This window comes from Periplaneta americana, chromosome 4 (assembly GCF_040183065.1).
Source record: "Periplaneta americana isolate PAMFEO1 chromosome 4, P.americana_PAMFEO1_priV1, whole genome shotgun sequence".
Classification (NCBI taxonomy): domain Eukaryota; kingdom Metazoa; phylum Arthropoda; class Insecta; order Blattodea; family Blattidae; genus Periplaneta; species Periplaneta americana.
In genome coordinates this window covers 164,512,103-164,537,405 of record NC_091120.1, presented here as the reverse complement: position 1 = coordinate 164,537,405, position 25,303 = coordinate 164,512,103, and the positions used below count along the sequence as shown (strand labels likewise).

The following is a 25,303-nucleotide window of genomic DNA, read 5'->3' as shown; positions in this document are numbered from 1 at the left end:
AGTTATGGTCTTTCAAGAAAAATTACCCATTCAAAGCAAAATTTGTATTAACATTTCAATATTGGAACAAGTAAACTCGTTTAAATATTATGTTGTGCCTTAACATATCTTGAAGAATGCAATTTAATACTCAAAATTCAAAATTATAACATCTCCATTAGAATTATCAACCAAGTTTTAAAACAACAAAGGTCCAAAAACACACGATTGAAGGCTTATAAAGCTTTGGCAAGACCCACTCTCTGTTATGGTAATGAAGCATAGACCGTACGAATCCAAGATGAAAGATTCATAATGTCTGCTGAGATTAGTTTTTTGAGAACTGCTGAATACAGCCTTTCACGTCACATAAGAAATATGGCAAATCTATTTTCTTTTTCCTTCAAAGGATATTTTTACTTAATATAGAACTAAACAAGAAAGGGCTAAGAATATCAATTAAAACACTTTATACCATATACAGAGAAATGCCGCTATTAAGAATACCGCAATTACGAATTTTTCAGAATAATGAAATAATTTTTTAGTCCTAGCCATTTTACTATTACCAATTTACATGTTAAAAATGTTCATTTTAAAGAATACATAAGTAACGAATTATTCAGTTTAATGTAATAATAATTCATCCCACTACAAAGAAAAAATGTTACTTTAACGAAATTAGTCCTAATAAGCAGTTAAAAATTACTTAAAATAAATTTGAATGAAAATAAAATAAACGAGTTATTGCTAGGCATCGGTCACTCTTGGTTTCAGCACAGTATAGTAGGATACAGTCACGAAGCTCATTACATAGGGAATATGCATCCATAGATAGTTGCTAACCACTAGGATCGCTACTATCGCCTCATCACAGACAATGCGAAATGTTACCAGCACAGACTATTGTTCCTAGTACTCTCATCACCTCAAGCTTCGTGACTGTATATTCTAGACTGTGGTTTCAGTGAGTTTTCTGAATGCACTTCTGTAGACCGATTGTTGTGATTTGAATTTATATTTAAATGAAACTATTTAATAAAATCGAAGAAGTAGAGAGAGGAGAGAAGAAAAGTGAAGTTGCAAGAAAATATGGCATAAGTGCATCGACACTTTCAACATTTCTCAAAGACAGAGTAAAAATTGAGAAAAGTATTGAATCTGACGTCATTGGACCTCAAAGAAAGAAGAAGTCAAACTGTTAAAATAATGTGTGTTACCACAGTTTAGTGGCAGCTGGGTAGCTCAGTTGGTAGAGCAGCTGGCTACAGACTGGAAGGTCCGGGGTTCTATCCCGAGTGGTGACGGGATTTTTCTCATTATCAAACTTTCAAAACAGCCCCGAGGTTCACTCAGCCTCCTATAAAATTGAGTACCAGGTCTTTCCCTGGGCTAAAAGGCGGTCAGAGCGTGGTGCCGACCACACCACCTCATTCTAATACCGAGGTCATGGAAAGCATGGGGCTCTACCTCCATGCCCCCCAAGTGCCTTCATGGCATATGACGGGGATACCTTTACCTTTTACCACAGTTTAGTATATACAGTCACGAAGCTTGAGGTGATGAGAGTACTAAGGTGGTACTAGAAACAGTAGACTGTGCCGATACTATTTCACATTGTCTGTGATGAGGCGATAGTGGTGTTACCACATTCTGGTATGTACAGTCACAAAGCTCAATACATAGGGAATATGCATCCATAGATAGTTGCTAACCACTAGGATCACTACTATCACCTCATTACAGACAATGCGAAATAGTACCTGCACAGTCTACGATTAGGGAAAATACGGGAATTTTACTTGAAGCAAGTAAAGAAATAGATTTGGAAGTAAATACCGAAAGGACGAAGTATATGATTATGTCTCGTGACGAGAATATTGTACGAAATGGAAATATAAAAATTGGAAATTTATCCTTTGAAGAGGTGGAAAAATTCAAATAGCTGGGAGCAACAGTAACAAATATAAATGATCATCCAATCTGTTGTCAAAAAATCTGAAAGTTAGAATTTATAAAACAGTTATATTACTGGTTGTTCTACATGGTTGTGAAACTTGGACTCTCACTTTGAGAGAGGAACATAGGTTAAGGTTGTTTGAGAATAAGGTGCTAGGAAAATATTTGGGGCTAAGAGGGATGAAGTTACAGGAGAATGGAGAAAGTTACACAACACAGAACTGCACACATTGTATTCTTCACCTGACATAATTAGGAACATTAAATCCAGACGTTTGAGATGGGCAGGGCATGTAGCACGTATGGGCGAATCCACAAATGGATATACAGTGTTAGTTGGGAGGCTGGAGAGAAAACAACCTTTGGGGAGGCCGAGACGTAGATGGGAGGATAATATTAAAATGGATTTGAGGAAGGTGGGATATGATGATAGAGACTGGATTAATCTTGCTCAGGATAGGGAACAATGGCAGGCTTATGTGAGGGCGGCAATGAACCTCCGGGTTCCTTAAAAGGCAGTGAGTAAGTACAGTCTATTGTTCCTAGTACCCTCATAAACTCAAGCTTCGTGACTGTATATACTAGACTGTGGTGTTACTGTATCAAGGCCAAAGGTAATATTTCGAGTGATCGATTCAGAACCCAATCTCGTAGATCATAATATTTCAAGAAATCAATTCGATAAGATGGCTGTAAATGAAACAACACCTAACCTATATAACCCTGTTCAACGTACTTTTCGCTTTGTAGAACTTAATTTTTGGTCCTAACAAGGCCATGATGAATGAAAAATGTTGTAAAATATGCAAGAATAATAATATTCACTTGTCGAATATGCATAATAATCATTATGGTACCGATTCTTATTGAAATTGCACTATAATATGGATATACAGTATAACCTAACCCAAATATGTATCTGTTATTCCATAATATGGGACACAATTTGTAGGTAAATTTAATCAATTTTCGGTTTAACGAAATTTCACTAACGAAAATACAGTAGAACTTGGTTATAGCGACCTCGTTTTGTGCGACACCTCGCCTATAACGTCAAATATTCTGTGGTCCCAACTAATTCCCCATAAGACATATGCTTTTCTACCTTGCTTAATACGACAAACGTATATGCGTCTACCTCGCATATAACGTCATTTTCAACCTCAGTTTGGAATACAATTTTCTAAGAACCAAAGTATTTTAAGAAATATTTTGTTGAAATCTGGCAAATCCTTTACTGTTCCCTTCTATCATAGACCTCTGGAATGCAGGCAGATTCCCCCCATTGTAACCTGCCCGAATTCATGCGGCATTAGATCAGTTTCGACCGGAAGTTTTCACTAAGTGCACGCATTTTAACACAGTATGGCCACTAAAAGAAGTGAGTGACACTTTAGAAGCCATTAGAATTGTGAACATTTCTATGAAGCTAGGAGAAGAAGCAGTGAAATTGCAACTGAAATAATGAACATAGAATTTAATTTAGAAAGTGTATATTGGGCAAGTAGGAGACAACAGAGTAAAATGACTGATTACTTCACTCCTCAGTAAATAAGTTTGGTGAGTAATGAACAAACTGTTTCAATACACAATACTGTATTTATAATTTTACATGTATTTTATTGTGTTCATGGTATGCTTAAAAGTGAATACATAAATCTAAAATCATCATCATCATATCCGTCACGTATTAGACCCTACAGGATCTGTTACGGTCTCATGCCAGCGCTTTCGTGGTCTTCCCAATTTCCTCTTTCCTCTTGTGCATAAGTAAGAATCTGTTTAGGCCATCTTGTGCGATCCATCCTTTCGACATGTTTTTTCCACTGAAGTCGATATTGTTGAACAAAATTAACTATAGGATCCATTTTTAGTTCCTGCAATATGTCCACATTTTTATGGTGTTCCAGCAAAGAGCATCCCGCTGTTCGTCTCATGAACCTCATTTCAGCTGTAAATCTAAAATAAGCCTAATTATGTTTATTATTTTTCATTTTCCACCTCACTAGACTGATAATATGAATCTCGGTTACTACGACACTCATTTATAACAACATAATTTTCAAGGTCTGGATGTCGTTATAACCAAGTTCTACTGTAATTACAGTATCCCCTCATGTTCGTTATACTGATATCTCACTGTAACCACATATTGTTAACATAATTAATTTTACTATTAACATACAGATACTTCTAACTTATTCTTTTATCTCATTGCAGCATATCAGACCAAAAAATTTCGTCAATAGCACTGAACAGCACAGGTGACTGGGTGGCTCTCGGGTGCGTGGGACTAGGCCAGCTGCTGGTGTGGGAATGGCAGAGTGAAACATATGTCATGAAGCAGCAAGGTCACTTCAACAACATGGCATGCCTTGCGTACTCCCCGGATGGACAGTATATAGTCACTGGTGGCGAGGATGGCAAGGTGAGAAATTTTGTTCTTTATAACAAAATTGTAGGCTCTTAGGCATGCTTCTCACTTCCCTTTATACACAGTGTCTATAGCGAAATGTCTTTTCTTATCTGTTCCCAATACAAAGTAATGAAGATAAGGGAATTTTATTCATTTTCGAAGTCATATCTGTTATTAAGTTTAAAAAATGTGTGTGGCTGTGTCCTGACAGCCGTGAGTTTTATAATGGCAACTAAACAGAAGAAATTAACTATCGGATAGAAATTGAAAATAATAAAGGCTGTCGAGTTTAATTCTCAAATAACACTATCACATGTGACAAAAGGCATGGTTTACCAACTACTTATTTATGGGGAATAATGAATAAAATGAGAAATTTTCAATCCCAGGTTTCAGTGTAGTTCGAGTTCAACCAAATGGAAAAACATTAGTGCCTCACCATTAGAAGAGTTAGAAAATATTATAATGAAATGTATTAAAAAAAATTTTTTTTTTATCCAATGCCACCAGGTTGTCTTTTCGACATTTCTGCTCTTCTCTCCTAGCCGTGGCTTAGTTGTAACCCACTTCTGAGGTTGGGGCGCCTGGAAGGCGGAGTTACATTACCCCGATGATGTGATAGGATGATTATGATAATGTGGTGCCAGGAGAGGTCTTAAATCTAAACTTAACCTAAATTCCAGACCATGGACGAACACAGGAATAATCCCCTTTAAGGAAAAATTCCTGTGCTCTAACCGGGAATTGAACCCGGGACCTCATGAACTATAGCCAGAAGCTCTGACCACTAGATCATGAGGCTGGTCATTTTAAAAAATATAATTGTAGGCCTAATTAAATAATTATATAAAGTTGGTTATAACATATATGTTACAGAGGTGTGAAAATTATTAGAATAATCTTAATTTTAAAGGTTTTTTAATAGTTCCTTCACAAATATTAATTGAATTGATGAATATTGGTATATATTACTATACTGATGTAGGCTATATTTACTACTAACAATGCCGGAAAGCATTGTTGTGCATTGGTATTTTTCTTATTTTACAATTGTTATGGGAATTCAGAAATTATTATATTATGTTGGCGGAATTGGAAACATAAAAAATTATATGCACAAAACAGATGTATACGTTCATTTGAACCTTCACAACAATGTAAATGCAGAGAACAATTTCTTTAAAGCATATCTTAATTAATTTTTGATGATTCCAATTCCGCCAACATAATATAATAATTTCTGAATTCCCATAACAATTGTAAAATAAGAAAAATACCAATTTACAACAATGCTTTCCGGCATTGTTAGTAGTAAATATATCCTACATCAGTATAGTAATATTATATACCAATATTCATCAATTCAATGAATATTTGTGAAGGAACTATTAAAAAACATTTAAAATTAAGATTATTCTAATAATTTTCACACCTCTGTAGTACTAGTTATTTTAGCCTTTCCTTCCCATTTTGTGTAAACCCCTTTTAAGGAAAACCTCTATTTAAGGGGGGAAAAAAAAGTAATCCCCCAGAGATTCGTTAAAAAAGGGTTCTACTGTATATGTTGTGTGACGTTTTCTCAAGTTTTCCAGAAAAAAATCGTCCAGATTTTTATTTTTGTGCATGTTTCTTAGAGTCCTTTCCATTGCTAGAGATGATTTTTGAACAATCTTTTTCATTATTTGTTGAAATGTATTTGTAAAAGTATTGTTTCGTTATTAGTTTTGCTTTTCTTACTGAGAATTTGAGAGATTTTTTTTATTCCAAACATACCATTATTAGAGATAACTCTAAAAAATATAAGATGGGGAAACAATGTACAAGATTATGTGAGCTTCAAAAAATAATCAGAAAGAATTTCACAATATTAATTTCACTGTTAACAATTAGCTTTAACAGCTGTTTTACAGATGTACATACTTTTGTAAACATTATAAGTTTGTAAGGAGAAAAGCAACATTATTTGCAGTGACATTTTTTCATGAAGGGCTTTCATGTTGCAACATTAGAGCATGTGGTTGTTTGACACAAACCAGTGGAATTAAATTTCTTATTCAGTATGATAAATATTCAGCATATCATAGCTATGTACAAAGAACTGCGTCTGTTTGGCTCTTTGGAGAATAGCTGTTGGTAACTCATTCAACAGACAGATATATTGCTCTTTATCTATCTTCTATGCTAAGGGAGGTGGTAATTAGCACTGGAATGTTTGATATTTCTTTATGTAAATTACACATTACATAATTCCAAAAAATTTCGAACGAAAATAAATTGTTATTGGTTTTGATTTTGTTCTTTGAAGGTGAAGCTTTGGAACACGAGTACTGGCTTCTGCTTTGTCACATTTCACGAACATACAGCCAACATCTCTGCTGTACAGTTCAGCCATAACAGGAAGTTCATCATCTCAGCATCACAAGATGGCACTGTCAGAGCTTATGACATGACAAGGTGTGTAAGAAATCGGTTAACATTTTTTGTATAGTCAAAATGATATAACGTAAGGTACAGTCGCATGTCGCTACTTTTGCAGAACTCTCGTACTGTGATGTATGAACAACAGTGCAACCCGAAAAGTAGCAGCTGCCAAACCATCTGCTCGCTATTTTTTCATGCTGCACACAACCTAAAATTAGCGACGTGTGAACAGGATTCTCAGGGTTGCAGTTGGAGCATTTTTGATATTGGTTTTGTTGAAACTTTTGCAGTAGCTGAGAACAGTGTTGCCACCCAAATGTGGCATTGATACTTTATATTGTTTGAATATGTTTTAATGTTTGACTTGATGAAAATAAATTATTTGTAAGAGTTACTAAATGTACAGACCAGTTAGAGTATATTTGCTGATGGTATAATCCATTTTTTTTTTCTGTAGCGCAGTGTCAAATAAGAGGATTGCCAACATTGCTTTCGAGAATATGCAATTGGTTATCATTGAAGCATATGGGTTATTTTTATAATAACTTTATAATAAAAATAATGTCAATTTCTGAATACTAGTTAGTACAGAAAAATAATTAATAGACCTATTTGAACCAAGAGAGTGCTTATGGAATTAGCATACTTCGATTCCCACAAGTAAAATGCAGGAATTGCTAGTGTAATGCAAATTTCAGAAGACGATGTTAAAAATAATGCGCTGTCTTCGGGACAATACAATAAAAAAGGATTAAAAAATAGTAATCTTATTAATACTCGCAAAAAGTTCGTATACCATAACATTACGGCCTATCCAACCCTTCATTGTAGTTCTCAGAGATTGTACTGAAAATTCAAATTGTTCTGTGTTTCTATTCTTTCTTCATCTGGGCATCGTCTGCTTTTTGTAGTTCATCATTTTGTTCTCAATTTTATATAATTAAAAGATGTGATAAGTAAACTACCACATGAATTTCATAATTTGAAACTTTAATGCGAACATAACCACAAAAGTAGTGAAGAATCAACACGGAGATGCAAAACTGCAGCGAACTGCAGTTGCAAAAGTAGTGCCTTGTGTGTGTGAACAGACTCGCAACTTACTTACTTACTTACAAATGGCTTTTAAGGAACCCGAAGGTTCATTGCCGCCCTCACATAAGCCCGCCATCGGTCCCTATCCTGTGCAAGATTAAGCCAGTCTCTATCATCATACCCCACCTCCCTCAAATCCATTTTAATATTATCCTCCCATCTACGTCTCGGCCTCCCTAAAGGTCTTTTTCCCTCCGGTCTCCCAACTAACACTCTATATGCATTTCTGGATTCGCCCATACGTGCTACATGCCCTGCCCATCTCAAACGTCTGGATTTCAAGTTCCTAATTATGTCAGGTGAAGAATACAATGCGTGCAGTTCTGTGTTGTGTAACTTTCTCCATTCTCCTGTAACTTCATCCCGCTTAGCCCCAAATATTTTCCTAAGCACCTTATTCTCAAACACCCTTAACCTATGTTCCTCTCTCAGAGTGAGAGTCCAAGTTTCACAGCCATATAGAAGAACCGGTAATATAACTGTTTTATAAATTCTAACTTTCAGATTTTTGGACAGCAGACTGGATGATAAGAGCTTCTCAACCGAATAATAACACGCATTCCCCATATTTATTCTGCGTTTAATTTCCTCCCGAGTGTCATTTATATTTGTTACTGTTGCTCCAAGATATTTGAATTTTTCCACCTCTTCGAAAGATAAATCTCCAATATTTATATTTCCATTTCGTACAATATTCCCGTCACGTACTCGCAACTTTCAGTCGCAAATTTTGCAGCATGAAAAGTAGCATCAGCGCCCTACTTTAGGCTTACATGTGAACATGACATGCAATTTTTGCAGTTGCAGTTGCAGTAGAAGAGTTGCGCAATAAAAGTAGCAACGTATGATCATACCTTTATTATTTTTAACATTCCTCTACTTTGAGAATGAGGCTAAGTTAAAAATTAGTTTGTTTTTGAGTGAAAGAAATTACAGCTTTACTTTAGATGCATTGCAAGGCTAACTTGTTGACGAAGAAGACTTCATTTTGTCACAATATATTTTGGAGATTATTCTGGAGTTATGTATCAGTAATTGAATACATGTTTTCATTATTCTTTTGATGGAGATTCTTCAAAATAGTTTCTATTGTGCAATTGATAATATTATTTACCAAATTGTAGGCATTGTAAAAAAGGGTCTGTAATGGGTAGAGATTCTTATTGATCTGTGAATATCTTCCCAAGGATAAGCATTGTTTAGCTGAAAGACCTACCCTCTGGCAGAAAACTATGAATGAATGAGATTTTAATTTTGTGCACTTTGTTTATAAAACAGTTTTATTGGTGATAAAATGGTTAAAAATATTGTATTTATTGCATATACATAATTAAAAAGTATAGATACAATAATGTAAAAACTTGTTGCGTATGTAATATATCTATTAATTAGTGCTGTTGATCGATCAAAATACCTAATCGATTAACTATTTGAATTTAGTCGATTAATCGAGTTTTGATCAATTTGAAAAAAGTTTTAATATACTGTAATACACAATTGTTGTTAAATTTAACTTGTGTTCGGTGATAAGCATAAGTATTAAATGTTGTATGTTTTTTTCTGTCAAACACTTCTCCACAATCGTTCAATTGAAATCCAAATGTTTTACTGGGTTTACCTTTCAAATTCTCATATGACATTTTTCACAGACGACAGAAAACTGATTTTTTTTCTTTATCAAACTAAACACACAATATTTATATACAAACTCAGTACAGAAACTGCAACTGCAAAAATACTGCGGTCTAAATAGAAGACTGGCTCCTATTGTAATCAAATTATTAGATTTTAGAAAGAGAAGAAGATAGTTATGCTCTCACTTGCACACAGTGTAGACATGGCTATTTTATAAGGAATGGGGAGGACGAATCTCAGAAAAGTATGTATTTCATATGCTAGGAAGATGAGCTGACAACAAGATGGAAGTTTTCTTGGAAAACCATAAAACTTAATAAGGATTTCGCATTGTTTCAACTTTCAATAGAGGTAGACTAGGTCACTGTCCTCATATCTCCATATCTTTCTGAAGTGTTTGTGCAAAGATTTTCCCTACGCTACCTGCTTTGCAATTGAGGACCGTTTTTGCAAAACTTGCTAACTGTAAAAACTAAATTTTATAGGAAACACAAAAAACTGAAATAACTGCAAGTTTTGCTATAGCTCTCACATAGTAGAAAGCAAGTTTTAAAAAAACGATCACAATTTTGACACACTACTGTGAAGGAAATAATAAGGTTTTCCTAAGAAGCCTTTAGCATCATGTAGAGGCCTGTTTTATGTTAACTAATCCACCAAAATCTCAATTTTGAAAATTTTGCAGTTAGCAAGTTTTGCAAAAACGGTCCTCAGTTAGAAAATAACAGTACTATTGTGCTTTTAAGTAAACAGTTTCCGAGAGAGGAATATTGTCGGAATTTTAGTATGAGTTTGTATTAACAAAATAATAATTAATATCACTACAACTGATTAATTTTAATCGACTCGATTATTCGATTAAATATTTTTGATCGATTAATCTATTAAATCCCACAACACTATTATTAATGCAAATATAACCTAAGAAATGAAAAAAATTAAGTTTGTTAAATAAAATCTAACATGGAAGTTATAGTGTGACAGGAATAGACATGAGTGATCCCGCATTGCGTTGCAGTTAGCAGTAAGTGATGACTCTCCACAGCAATTGATGTAGCAGTTATTGATGCATACCGAGAGAACTGTGCGCCCTAGAAACACGCTGTTTTCACTGTTATTATTTTCTAAATAAAATCTTTATTATGAGTACCCCTTTCATTTTAAGTTAAGATTAATTATTAGATTGGCAGCAGTCGGAAATCTGTTGAGCTAGTGACAAGAATATAATTTATGGCAAAGAACGTAATTCCGATTTTCACATTATTTCATAATTTTCGGGAGGTTTGGAATAGTACATATTTTCTAGGTTGTTAATGTTTTAAATCTCATAATTACAGGATTGCGGATTTTTATGTAATTACATATTTTTTCCTTAGTATGTATGTATCTGCCTGAAAATTAAAAATATTGTTGAATTAGGCTGGTTAGACCATTATATTTAATTTTAATACTACATATTTTTACATATTTCGCACAATACTACATATTTTAAGTTAATTGTATATTTTTATATAAAATTAACATCCATGCCAAATGTCCCTTGTAAAGAAAATTAATATTTCAGTGTGAATTAAAACGAAATTATAAAAACATTTATGCAATTTTAAACTCAATGTTCTCAGTACATAATAGGATACATGTTGCAGCATTCAGGACAAGACAACCACTTAGGTAGTCATTAGAAAATTTGATGCAGTTCTTGAAAGAAATCGGGATTATGCCACTTTGTTTACTGTTATCCAGATGTTCATCAGAAAAACGCAGAAACCTCCAGAAGACATTGCTGTCATTCACGTCCATTCGTTTAAATATGACCAGTAACCTCATGTGATGTCGAGAGATTATTTTTGATGTATAAAAACATACTATTCAATCACTGACACAACTTCAAATCCTGAAAATATGGAGGAATAGCATGTGGTACATTGCGCTTCATGCCTTGATTAACATCAAAATCTCATCAAAAACTATATTGTGACATATATAAATGTGTAATTTGCAAGAAATTAATCTTATTTAGTTAAAATAAAGCTGTTTTTTTTTAAATAAATAACAATTTATTTTTAACTCCCTGCGCAATTTTGGTATTATATATTTAGTACATATTTTGAGGCTTTTAGTTACATGTTTATGTAAATATTTTTAGGGTCAATATTACAATAAAAACCAGACTCTAATAATTAATTATATACATATTTTGCACCTTTTAATACATAACTATCCGAACCTTAATAATAACAAAGTATGTCATTTAACGACCTCATTTGTTTGTGTTTCAGATACCGAAATTTTCGTACATTCACATCCCCTCGTCCAGTGCAGTTTGCTTGTGTGGCATTGGACTCAACTGGGGAATTTGTGGCTGCTGGGGGACAGGATGTGTTTGAAATCTATCTCTGGTCGATGAAGATAGGCAGACTGCTGGAGGTACTAGAGTTTGTATACAACTCTAATTTTTATTCATTTTATAAGATATTTGCGTGCTCACGTATGTAAAAATAACTTGTGTCATGTTTTGTTTTGAAATTTGCGTCGGCCTTACACAATATTTTGAGATTTTAAAGTGATTGAAATAATGTGTATAATAATTTGCTTTTTCTAAATTAAATATTTAATAATTGTAACATTTAATATACATAGTCCTGTGTGTTATAAAAGTTCCAAGCATTGATTACAAATCATACTACGTATTGAACATTATATCTAGAGATGATAAAGTTTTGCAATCACAATAAATGTGAAAAGATTTTTGCAATCATGATAAATGTGAAATGTGTCCAAATGCTGAAAAAATAACTAATTTTATGCTAGTTATATTACTGTAGTTTTTAATCCATGGTAATGTGCAAAATTGAGTAAAAAATGCGAAATGTATGTGTTTCTGCTAAGTAAGTGCGAAATTACATTTTACAAGTCCTTTTTGTGTTTTTGTAAAAAATCAAAATCTGTCTAAAGGCCCTATCACATACAGGTTCTTATTTTTTAAAAAGTTAGCCAATGTTTACATTGTTCGTTGCATGCCGGGCAGGTCCTTGGACTCTAACCTCCGTAGGCATTGCCACAGGGAGGAAGAAACACTTGCCCATGTCTTAGGGTCCTGTCCATAATTGAACTTCTCAGAAACTCATGCCACCATCGTATTTGCTCCTTCATAGTTGAAGAACTTAAGAAAATTTATTTTTCTGTTTATGAATAAGTCCATGGCCTTGCAGTTAATGGTAATTGTCGTAGGATCTACATAATCACTTTTAAAGAAAATAGTTCTAAAGGATACATTCTCGACTCTACTGTTGGATTTGTACATCACAAAGTTCAGCCTGATGACGTGAGCAATGGGAAGAGGAGCATTTATGAGCCTATGTTGGATTACTATAAAGCCAAATACAAGTTACCGAGATACAGATATTCTTGAGTGATGGTGGGAGCATGCAGCACTATACCACGCTATATTGTGGAAATTTGGAAAAGTCTCAAACTACCCATCAACACAATTAAAAGCATTGTTATCATTGCAATTAGTGGGTCATTGCATGCACTAAAAATCGTTTATATTATAATGTTAAATGTTATAATGTTAAATGTTATTTTGATCTCAAATTTCATATTAATTTAGTATATTTTTATAACATTTATTGTATATACTGCATACTTAAATCCTATGTTGTTATTCCCGTTTTTTTTGTCTCATTTTACAAACCTATGGATCAACAATTGGCTCTCTTCTGACAAAGGAAAAATTTTGCAATCTGTACAAAAGAAACCAAATGACCTGGAAATATACAAAAACTTGCCCAGACATGTTCAAACATTTTTAACAAGAGCCAGAACAGGTCACATTGTCACACAATTGTACCTGCACCGATTTCACATTTCTGATAATCCTACTTGTCTGTGGTGTAATAATCATGATGAAGATCTGGAACACATTCTTCTATACTGTCCATTCATAAACCACAAAAGAAGTAAATTAAAATCATCAGTACCAGTTTCAGAAGACACAGCCCTGCAGTATATATTGACTACACCCCACCTCTGGTTACTAGCAACAGGCATCTATAATGAACACCGATCAAAATACCCCTCATTTCTCGTAAAAAACAACTGAATAGACTACAGTGGACTATAGTGGACTTTATGTTGTCAGCAAAGAGTTGGATGCATTAAGAAGATTGATTGATTCCCGTTATTTTTGTTTACCTTGTTTTTTTTTCCGGAAACCTGTAAATTGAGGAGGTTGTTTTATAATAAACTATATATAGCACAGAAATGTAACCTACCTGATAACATCTCTATCGTTATCTGTACCATTACATCGAGTTTTCAACTAATCTGTCTGGTGTTGGTGGTAAAGCTGCCTATGTGATCTCACTCACAAAGAAGTTGTATGTGGTAGTGGTTAATTGTGATTGAATACAAGATAGGTGTGGATAATATCACATCATTAACTTTTCTCATGTTTCTTAATGTTCACAGTTTCATTGTAATTTTACTTATTCCTTTACGTAATTATTATTTTTAAGATTTTTTAACTGGAAATGCTCTTGTTAATACATTGATGACACTGAATTCTCACCACCAAACTTTTCATTAAAAATATTTCTTCCAAAACATCATCATCTTAGTCCAGGCACGAAATTAGGCCATTGTTGGCCTGTTCCGGTTCCAGCTATACAGGATCCAATAGACGTTTCTGTGGACGTCCAGGTCGTCGTCGTCCTTGAGGGTGGTATTTTAGCATTTCTTGGGGTGTCCGGCCAGCTTCCATACGAGAAATGTGTTCAAGCCATCTGTTTCTGTATTCTGTAATTTTTCTTCTAATGGTTGCATGTTGAGTTCCTGCAGTATATCCTCGTTCCTCTTGTGGTCCAGAAGTGTGTATCCTGCAGTTCGTCGCGATATTTCATTTCAGCTGCTCTTAATCTGCTGATATCTCTTTGTTTCAGAGGAGAGTTGGTAGTGCAAGGGTTTTATATAGCTTTATTCTGGAATGTTTCTGTACTAAACTTGGTTTTAGGGTATGGTTTAGCAGTCCTAATATTTGTAAAAATTTGTTAATTTTTCTGCTTACATCATTCTCTCCTTCATATGATATATTACAGCCTAAGTATGAAAAGGAATTTATCTGTTCTAAAATCACATTTTCAACAACAATTTTGCTTCGGATTGGGTTTGTACCTTCAAATGCCATTATTTTGGTTTTTTCTGGTGAAATCTTCATGCCATATTCTTCTATGATTTTATTCAGTTTAAATATACCCATCCAAAATATTATTAAATGCTAACTGTGACTTTTTAAAGTATTACATTTTTATTTTAATTTGCTAAAATCTACCACCTCTAATTATATCATTGCTGTTCTTGATAAGTGTAAAGTATTTCCCATAATTTACACTTTCCCTCAGTTTACACCATTTTTCAGAATCTCTTGAAAAGTGTAAAGAGGGGTTCGACTGTAATTGTAATTGCAATTGTAGATACTGAGTGGGCATGAGGGTCCTGTGGTGAGTGTTGCCTTCAACCCAAGTCCTGCCAGCACAGCTCTGGCTTCTGTGAGCTGGGACAAGACTCTGAAGTTGTGGAACGCTGTGGAGTCCGGCAGCACTCATGAGACCATCCAGTTGACAGCAGATGGTAAGAATGTACAGTGGAAGGTTTTCAGTTCATTTTCTGGTACTGTACATCTAACAAGTACATAGTAATATCAGCGTATCAGACAGTGGCGTAGCATGAAATTTTGAGCAGGGGAAGCTAACTCACGTTGTCTTTCATGCAATATGAGAAAACGTATTACAAAAATACAGTCTTAAAATAAATAGTAGTCAATTTCAAGTCAGCAGTCGAAGATTGGTTGGAACATCGTAAGTAACACCAATAAGGCATGACCTCAAATGATACGTAATAAAATATGATTTCACGGTTTACACATATCTCTTAACAAATAGACACGTATACATATAACATTAGCTCACTCCCTGTCATACTTAGAGAAATCACAGTATTAGTATCATTACGTAAGTATGCGTCTGTCTTTTGGTTGTGTCCTTCATTGACAGCAAGGGAGTCGGTCATTTGTTTTTTAAATCACACTTTTGTTCGTCTTGATAATACAATTGTCCTAAAAAAATTCAAGTAAATTAGTGTCAGGAACTGTTATTTCGCTCATTATTTATTATATCAGCCACAATGCACACTAACACTTCAACTGAACACAACTGACGAAAAGGGATAACTCGGAAACTACTTATTTTAAATGTTAAAGCTAGCTTCTTGCGAGCCTTGCGACTAGGGTAGTTTAGTTACAAAGGGATGGAAAATCTGCGGGGTGGATTACACAGAAGAAACCAGTCTGCTTGGAAGCTGGTGTGTGCAGGCTTCTTGTTTACTGCTGCATCACAAATCATCCTGAGCTGCCGCATCACAATATTTAACGCGTAAATATAAATTCTATTAAAATTAATAAATAATTTTCTCCATAAACTGCAGGGTTATTATGAAATTATTATTAACTGGGGAAGCTAAGCTTTTTAGCTTACATTGACGCTACGCCACTGGTATCAGATATCATATTTTTATAGATTTTTGCTGATAGTTAGAAGCTGAATGAGTAATAATTAGAGCTTTTGATAGACTGCTAATATTATATAATATGACTGACATGATTAACAAATTTGTCTGCTAGGTCTGTACGTGACATACAAGCCAAATGGAGAAGAAGTGGCAGTGGCGACACTGGATGGGCAGATTACTTTCTTCCACTGTAAAACATCGGTTCAGATTGGCAGCATTGAAGGTCGGAATGATCTAGGCAGTGGACGTTCTGATACGGACCTTGTTACAGCCAAGAAGAGTCTTCAGGGAAAGTATGTTGACTTAGTTTATGTCTAGTTTTTGTGTGCACAATAGAGATTTTTTTTTCTATTTTGTCAGCTTCATAATGTTCTCATACATCATAACCTTATAGAATTTTTTTATATTAATATCATGTTTAAAGTACCTAGAATTTCATTTTAAAAATCAGTGTACATATTTCGTACATGTACTATAATTCAAGTGTTAACATTTTCCATCTACAGAACCAGTATATTAAATATAGTGTGTACGTAAAATCATGATGGAATTTAAAATGTTTGTGTAATCGTGTAACGAGGTGTACCTTTAGCCAGAGATAGTGTGTCAGCTTTCGATGCTGGAGATCTGATTTCGAATCTCATTATATCCAAATGGAATTTGTGACTGACAAAAGTCAATGCTCAATGGTAGAAGATCTATTTTAGACAAGAAAATGGAAATGGTGACAATGGATGCTAACAGAAGAGAAGTTAGATGAAATTGAAAGTCTGTTTCCAGATGTCATGCTGTGTAATTTTTACATATGGAACAATTTAAAGAAGAAAGTGTATGAGTACAATTCCTACACATTAGAAGAATTGAACGACAAAGTTGTTATTGTGTTGTTGTTTCCTATGGCATGATGGGTTTTACTCCATTTTGCTTTGGGTGTCCCAAGCTAAGCAAAATTATCAGGTTGAAATTTCGAATAGGTTTGCCACTTTAGAAAGTTCCGACGAAGTTGAGAAAGAATTAGATGTTAATAGCATGTGGGAAAATATCAGAGATAGTATCAAAATTGCAGCTGAGCAGAGCATAGGTTATTGTGAAACTAAGAAGAAGAAACCGTGGTTTGAAGAAGATTGTTGAATGGTAGTAGAAAGAAGGAAACAGGCAAAATTGAAATTCTTACAGGATCCAGTTGAGGAGAAGAGAGAGAATTATTTCAATGAAAGACGGGAGGCAAGTCGTACACTTAGGAACAAAAAGAGAGGTTAATTGAAGGAAAAACTGAATGAGGTAGAAACAAATAGTAAGAATAAAAACATTCGAGATTTATATAAAGGTATAAAGGAATTTAAGAACGGATATCAGCCAAGGGTAAACGTGATCAAGGAGATGGAAAAACTATTTTGCGCAACTACTAAATGTACATAGGCCAAATAGAAATGATCGGGACGAAATTGAAATACAAACTGCTGAGCCATTTATACCTGAACCCACGCTTTCAGAAGTCGAAATTGCGATAGAAAATCTGAAAAAGTACAAGTCTCCAGGTATCGATCAAATTCCAGCAGAATTAATACAAGAGGGTGGAAGTGCATTATATAGCGAAATTTATAAACTTGTACTTGCTATTTGGGAAAAGGAAATTGTACCAGAACAATGGAAGGAGTCCATATTTGTACCTATTTTTTAAAAAGGGGGACAAAACCAACTGTGGTAACTTTCGAGGAATATCACTTTTGTTGACGTCGTACAAAATTTTGTCCAATATTCTTTTGAGAAGATTAACTCCGTACGTAGATGAAATTATTGGGGATCATCAGTGCGGTTTTCGGCGTAATAGATCGACTATTGATCAGATTTTTTGTATTCGACAGATAATGGAGAAAAAATGTGAGTATAAGGGTACAGTACATCAGTTATTCATAGATTTCAAAAAGGCATATGACTCGGTTAAGAGGGAAGTATTATATGATATTCTTATTGAATTTGGTATTCCCAAGAAACTAGTTCGATTAATTAAAATGTGTCTCAGTGAAACATACAGCAGAGTCCGTATAGGTCAGTTTCTGTCTGATGCTTTTCCAATTCACTGCGGGCTAAAGCAGGGAGATGCACTATCACCTTTACTTTTTAACTTCGCTCTAGAATATGCCATTAGGAAAGTTCAGGATAACAGGCAGGGTTTGGAATTGAACGGGTTACATCGGCTTCTTGTCTATGTGGATGATGTGAATATGTTAGGAGAAAATTCACAAACAATTAGGGAAAACACGGAAATTTTACTTGAAGCAAGTAAAGCGATCGGTTTGGAAGTAAATCCCGAAAAGACAAAGTATATGATTATGTCTCGTGATCAGAATATTGTACAAAATGGAAATATAAAAATAGGAAATTCATCCTTCGAAGAGGTGGAAAAATTCAAATATCTTGGAGCAACAGTAACAAATGTAAATGACACTCGGGAGGAAATTAAACACAGAATAAATATGGGAAATGCGTGTTATTATTCGGTTGAGAAGCTTTTATCATCCAGTCTGCTGTCCAAAAATCTGAAAGTTAGAATTTATAAAACAGTTATATTACCTCTTGTTCTGTATGGTTGTGAAACTTTGACTCTCACTTTGAGAGAGGAACAAACGTTAAGAGTGTTTGAGAATAAGGTGCTTAGAAAAATATTTGAAGCTAAGAGCAAGGAAGTTACAGGAGAATGGAGAAAGTTACACAACACAGAACTGCACGCATTGTATTCTTCACCTGACATAATTAGGAACATTAAATCCAGACGTTTGAGATGGGCAGGGCATGTAGCACGTATGGGTGAATCCAGAAATGCATATAGATTGGTAGTTGGGAGGCCGGAGGGAAAAAGACCTTTGGGGAGGCCGAGACGTAAATGGGAAGATAATATTAAAATGAATTTGAGGGAGGTGGGATATGATGATAGAGAATGGATTAATCTTGCTCAGGATAGGGACCGCTGGCAGGCTTATGTGAGGGCGGCAATGAACCTTCGGGTTTCTTAAAAGCCATTTGTAAGTAAGTCCCATATAGTCCTGAAGGACAATGTTAGGTCAGAAATTTCCCACGTAGGCCCAAAGAATTTCTTTCTATAAATTAGAACTTTTTAAGGAGGTACCAGTTATACAGTAGAACCTCAATTATACATCATAATGGACTGGAAGGGGTTGATGGTTAAGGGGACACTATGGTGAATTAAGAAAATCCACTTAAAAATTTATTGTGACTCTCTACTTAGACTGAGCTCAAAAAGCTCCCATGACTATTTTGAAGCTTTTGAGATAATATAAACTAAAAATTATGAAAATTGTGATACAAGGAGTGTTTTTAATGATGCCAATATAGAATACATTTAAAAAATATAATTTCAAAACTGTTAGCCCTAATGGTACCAAATTTTGTACAGATGATAGTATTGTACGCATGCTCATGTAGTTTAAAATTCATAAATTTTGGATGAAAATTGTAAAAGACTTAAAACTCACGTAGTGTCCCCTTAACCAAGAATTACTGATACTGGTAATCTGTTAATAATGGAATTCTTCAAGGATCAATATTAGGTCCCCTACTTTTTCTAATATTCATAAATGATCTTGCCCCCTAATAAAAGATGTAGGTCATCCCATATTATTTGCAGATGACACAAGTATAATAATTACAGCCAGTAACTCCAACACATTCCAATCTTCAACAGAGGAAATTATCTTCAAAATATGTGACTGGTTCTCGGTCAATAAATTAGTATTAAATTGTAACAAAACTAACATAATTAAATTTAAATCCTGTCCAAATTCAACCTCGCAGATTTCAAGCGCAATAATTAACAATAGGTCCCTATTAGAAACAACAACAACCAAATTTCTGGGCTTAAAAATCGATGTGTTAAATTGGAAAAATCATATTAAAGAAATTACCCCCAAACTAAATTCAGCATATTTTGCTATTAGATCTATGCAAAAGATAGTAAATATCAATACCTTAAAAACAATATACTTTGGATGCTTCCACTCGGTAATGAGTTTTGGAATAATATTCTGGGGAATTCCACAGATAGTAACAGTATAGTCCTACTACAAAAAAGAGTAATTAGAATAATAGTGGTGCCAACAGACAGATAATCTGCAAAATGGATAACCAGGAGAAAAAATCGAGCTTCTACTATACCTAGACACAGGCAGAGAACATTTCTAACAACTGCTATGAAATGGCTAGGTAATGTTTTCATGTATTATGAAAAATTCAAGTATTCCGGCTTTTCTGGCTAGAGTCATGTCACTTTTTTTTTTTTTTTTTTTTAATTATACTGTATGCTCCGTTACATAGTAACACTACATACAATTCTTTAACTATTTTAAACCCTTTGAATTACAATTTGGATTAGGATTACGAATTAACTATTTGGATTACAATTATCATTACAATTCCTCTAGTTATAATAAGAACCAATATTGTCATTTTGCCTTAAAGTTTGTCAAAGTCGATTCTGGTAACAAATGTAATAAATTCTTTCAAGTAGATCTTGACGAGATCACAGTTACTTATCGGCCACTGACCTCCTTTTAGTCTAGTGTTTAGTTTTAATGCATCCCTTTCACTTTTGAGTAAGGAACACTCATATATCAAGTGATCCACTGTCTGTTCTTGTTGACCGCACTTGCACGTTGCACTTTCAGCAATTTTGAATCTGTAATAGTAATCCCTAGTCTTACCGTGACCGGATAGGATGGCTGTTATTTGGCCGTTAAGTGGGATCCTCTGTTTTAGTCGATCCTGCACTGCCGGGAAAAACCCTTTGCTGGAATTTCCTTTGGTTGTCTTCTCCCATTGGTCCTGCCACCTGCGTAGTCCTTTCTCCTCTGCTTCCCGAAGGATGTGAGTTCTAGGGATTTTATTGTATATTACCTCCCCACTGTCTTCCTGTGCAGCTTCCTTCGCCAGCTGGTCTGCTATTTCGTGTCCGTAAAGTCCCACATGTGCCTTCACCCAGTTTATGTGTATAGTCCAACCATTGTCCTGCAGACGTTTGATTTTAGCCTTTATTTGTTCTATTGTTGTGTTGCGGCATGTTTCTCTATTAGAGTGATGATCATTGCTGGATTTTGGAACACATTGCGTACTTTAAAAACTGTACTACACAAATGCTCACACATACACACTCACACTAAAATTAATCTTTGTCGTTTTATATATATTGCATATTATTATTTTTCAGAGCCTTTACGAGTTTGTGCTACAGTGCAGATGGCAGTTGCATCTTGGCTGGTGGACAGTCGAAGAATGTCTGTATATACAATGTTCGAGAAGGCATGCTGCTCAAGAAATTTGAAATCACACAAAATCGTTCTTTTGATGCTGTTGATGTAAGTCATAGAAAGACTTTCTTCTAATTAATTAGCATTGCATTGTGGGTGACTAAAAGGAAGGGCGAATATTCTCCATTCTCTTTTCTCGGTTTCCAAAATGATTGAATGGAACCTAAATTAACATCACTTATTGAGGCAAGTCTGTTCACCACAGATGGCAGCACAAGGATTTTGTGAAGTGACAAAACGATCTTGGACACCTTTTAATGAGTTTGCATTGTTGTTGTTGTTTTCTAATGCCAGGCATTTGACAAAGTCATTTGACCTCTTGCACTCCAATATTTTTCAAAGATATTATCATGGCCAGCCACTGAAGCACAGATTTTGAGGTGTTCTGAATCCATTTCTTGGTTTGAGTTGCACAATGGGCAGTGAAAATGGCAAGTTGTAGCCGATTTAAGTGAACACCATATTTTAACGTTTTGGTGGCTACTTCATTCACACACAACCCCCAGAATGTCGCAAATGCTGGGTAACTTTCGGTGCTGGATCCCGGACTCATTTCACCGGCATTATCACCTTCATTTCATTCATATTCCAAATGACCTAGATGTAGATACAGCGTAGTAAAATAACCCAGAATGTCTGGAGGTCAGCACTAGGAACAGAAAAGTAGAAAGAGGAGGAAGGAAAGTGAAATGAACCCCTAGGCCTCGAATGCTCTCATGCTGTCGGGGTCGAAGAAAGTAAGAGTTCAGTCAGAGGATTGGATAGGAAAGGGTAAAGAGGTAATTAGGTATTGAATAGAGGAAAATTATACCAAATTCAGTCATTAACTCATCAAGCTGACCAGTGCTAATTGATGAGTAGCCCCTCCCTTTAGTTCAGCTTGTAAAATTATGCTTACTAACAGCTGCACCACAGGAAGGTAGGGATGGGACAGTGGGTATTTGTCCAGGTTGGTTCCTTAAAGCCTTCAATGGGAAGGATTAATGGCTCTCCCCCCTGTATCTGACAGATACCGGTACCTGTCTCTTTTCTCGGTTTCCAAAATGATTGAATGGAACCTAAATTAACATCACTTATTGAGGCTAGTCTATTCACCACAGATGGCAGCACAAGGATTTTGTAAAGTGGCAAAACGATCTTGGACACCTTTTAATGAGTTTGCATTGTTGTTGTTGTTTTCTAATGCCAGGCATTTGACAATAAAGTCATTTGACCTCTTGCACTCCAATATTTTTCAAAGATATTATTATGGTCAGCCACTGAAGCACAGATTTTGAGGTGTTCCGAATCCATTTCTTGGTTTGAGTTGCACAATGGGCAGTGAAAATGGCAAGTTGTAGCCGATTTAAGTGAACACCATATTTTAACGTTTTGGTGGCTACTTCATTCACACACAACCCCCAGAATGTCTGGAGGACCACACCTGCTTTTGGTCGACGGGTCCATTGGACCTAGCTGGGAGATCTTGTTGATCACCAGCTTTCCCTCCTTAAGCCACTGGAGGACGATTTTAGTGCCATAGCAGGTCAGCACTAGGAACAGAAAAGTAGAAAGGGTAGGAAGGAAAGTGAAATGAACCCCTAGGCCTCGAATGCTCTCATGCTGTCGGGGTCGAAGAAAGTAAGAGTTCAGTCAGAGGACTGGATAGGAAAGGGTAAAGAGGTAATTAGGTATTGAATAGAGGAAAATTATACCAAATTCAGTCATTAACTCATCAAGCTGATCAGTGCTAATTGATGAGTAGCCCCTCCCTTTAGTTCAGCTTGTAAAATTATGCTTACTAACAGCTGCACCACAGGAAGGTAGGGATGGGACAGTGGGTATTTGTCCAGGTTGGTTCCTTAAAGCCTTCAATGGGAAGGATTAATGGCTCTCCCCCCTGTATCTGACAGATACCGGTACCTGTCTCTTTTCTCGGTTTCCAAAATGATTGAATGGAACCTAAATTAACATCACTTATTGAGGCTAGTCTATTCACCACAGATGGCAGCACAAGGATTTTGTAAAGTGGCAAAACGATCTTGGACACATTTTAATGAGTTTGCATTGTTGTTGTTGTTTTCTAATGCCAGGCATTTGACAATAAAGTCATTTGACCTCTTGCACTCCAATATTTTTCAAAGATATTGTCATGGTCAGCCACTGAAGCACAGATTTTGAGGTGTTCCGAATTCATTTCTTGGTTTGAGTTGCACAATGGGCAGTGAAAATGGCAAGTTGTAGCCGATTTAAGTGAACACTATATTTTAACGTTTTGGTGGCTACTTCATTCACACACAACCCCCAGAATGTCTGGACGTCAGCACTAGGAACAGAAAAGTAGAAAGGGTAGGAAGGAAAGTGAAATGAACCCCTAGGCTTCGAATGCTCTCATGCTGTCGGGGTCGAAGAAAGTAAGAGTTCAGTCAGAGGATTGGATAGGAAAGGGTAAAGAGGTAATTATGTATTGAATAGAGGAAAATTATACCAAATTCAGTCATTAACTCATCAAGCTGACCAGTGCTAATTGATGAGTAGCCTCTCCCTTTAGTTCAGCTTGTAAAATTATGCTTACTAACAGCTGCACCACAGGAAGGTAGGGATGGGACAGTGGGTATTTTTCCAGGTTGGTTCCTTAAAGCCTTCAATGGGAAGGATTAATGGCTCTCCCCCCTGTATCTGACAGATACCCTTTTGCAGCCGAGTTTGCATGTACAAATCTTAGTATCTTTATATCTGACTATTGATCAGATTTTTTTGTATTCAACAGATGTTTGAAAAAAAATGGGAGTGTACGGGTATAAAAAGTTATATACATCAGTTATTTATAGATTTCAAAAAGGCATATGACTTGATTAAGAGAGAAGTTTTATATAATATTGTTATTGAATGTGCTATTCCAAGAAACTAGTTAGATTAATTAAAATGTGTCTCAGTGAAACATAGAGCAGAATCCATATAAGCCAGTTTCTGTCTGACACTTTTCCAATTCATTGTGGGCTAAAGCAAGGAGATGTACTTTTATTTTTTAACTTTGCTCTGCAATATACCAAAGGAAAGTCTAGGAAAACAGAGAGGGTTTTGAATTGAACGGATTACATCAGCTGCTTGTCTATGCAGATGACGTGAATATGTTAGGAGAAAATCCACAAACTATTAGGGAAAATACGGTAATTTTACTTGAAGTAAGGAAAGAGATAGGTTTGGAAGTAAATCCCGAAAGGACAAAATATATGATTATATCTCTTGATCAGAACATAGTATGAAATGGAAATATAAAAATTGGAAATTTGTCCTTTAAAAAGGTGGAAAAATTCAAATATCTTGGAGCAACAGTAACAAATATAAATAACACTCAGGAGGTACTTAAATGCAGAATAGATATGGGAAATGTCTACTATTATTCGATTGAGAAGGTTTTGTTGTCCATTCTGCTTTTAAAAAAATCTGAAAGTTAGAATTTATAAAACAGTTATATTCCTGGTTGTTCTGTATGGTTGTGAAACTTGGACTCTCACTTTGAAAGAGGAACAGAGGTTAAAGGGTGTTCGAGAATAAGGTGCTTACGAAAATATTTGGGGCTAAGAGGAATGAAGTTACAGGAGAATGAGAAAGTTACACAAAGTAGAACTGCACACATTGTATTCTTCACCTACCATAATTAAGAACATTAAATCCAGACATTTGAGATGGACAGACCATGTAGCACATATGGGTGAATTCAAAAATGAGTATAGAGTGTTACTTGGGAGATCAGAGGGGAAAAGACCCTTGGAGAGGCCGAGATGTAGATGAAAGAATAATATTAAAATGGATTTGCGGGAGATGGAATATGATGGTAGGGACTGGATTAATCTTGCTCAGGATAGGGACCAATGGCAGGCTTATGTGGGGGCAGCAGTGAACCTTTGGGTGCTCTAAAAGCCATTTG

At 35.3% G+C, this 25,303-nt stretch overlaps 1 protein-coding gene across 1 annotated transcript in view; it reads left to right on the top strand.

The window, feature by feature from the left end:
- The window catches only part of LOC138698391 (periodic tryptophan protein 2 homolog), a 77,665-nt gene that overhangs the window by 31,988 nt on the left and 20,374 nt on the right, over positions 1 to 25,303 (top strand). Inside the window, exons 8-13 of the mRNA XM_069824263.1 lie at positions 4,159 to 4,366; positions 6,660 to 6,808; positions 11,785 to 11,932; positions 14,980 to 15,136; positions 16,185 to 16,365; positions 21,294 to 21,441. Coding sequence (XP_069680364.1) covers positions 4,159 to 4,366; positions 6,660 to 6,808; positions 11,785 to 11,932; positions 14,980 to 15,136; positions 16,185 to 16,365; positions 21,294 to 21,441 — 991 coding nt within the window. The remainder of the gene's footprint in view (positions 1 to 4,158; positions 4,367 to 6,659; positions 6,809 to 11,784; positions 11,933 to 14,979; positions 15,137 to 16,184; positions 16,366 to 21,293; positions 21,442 to 25,303) is intronic.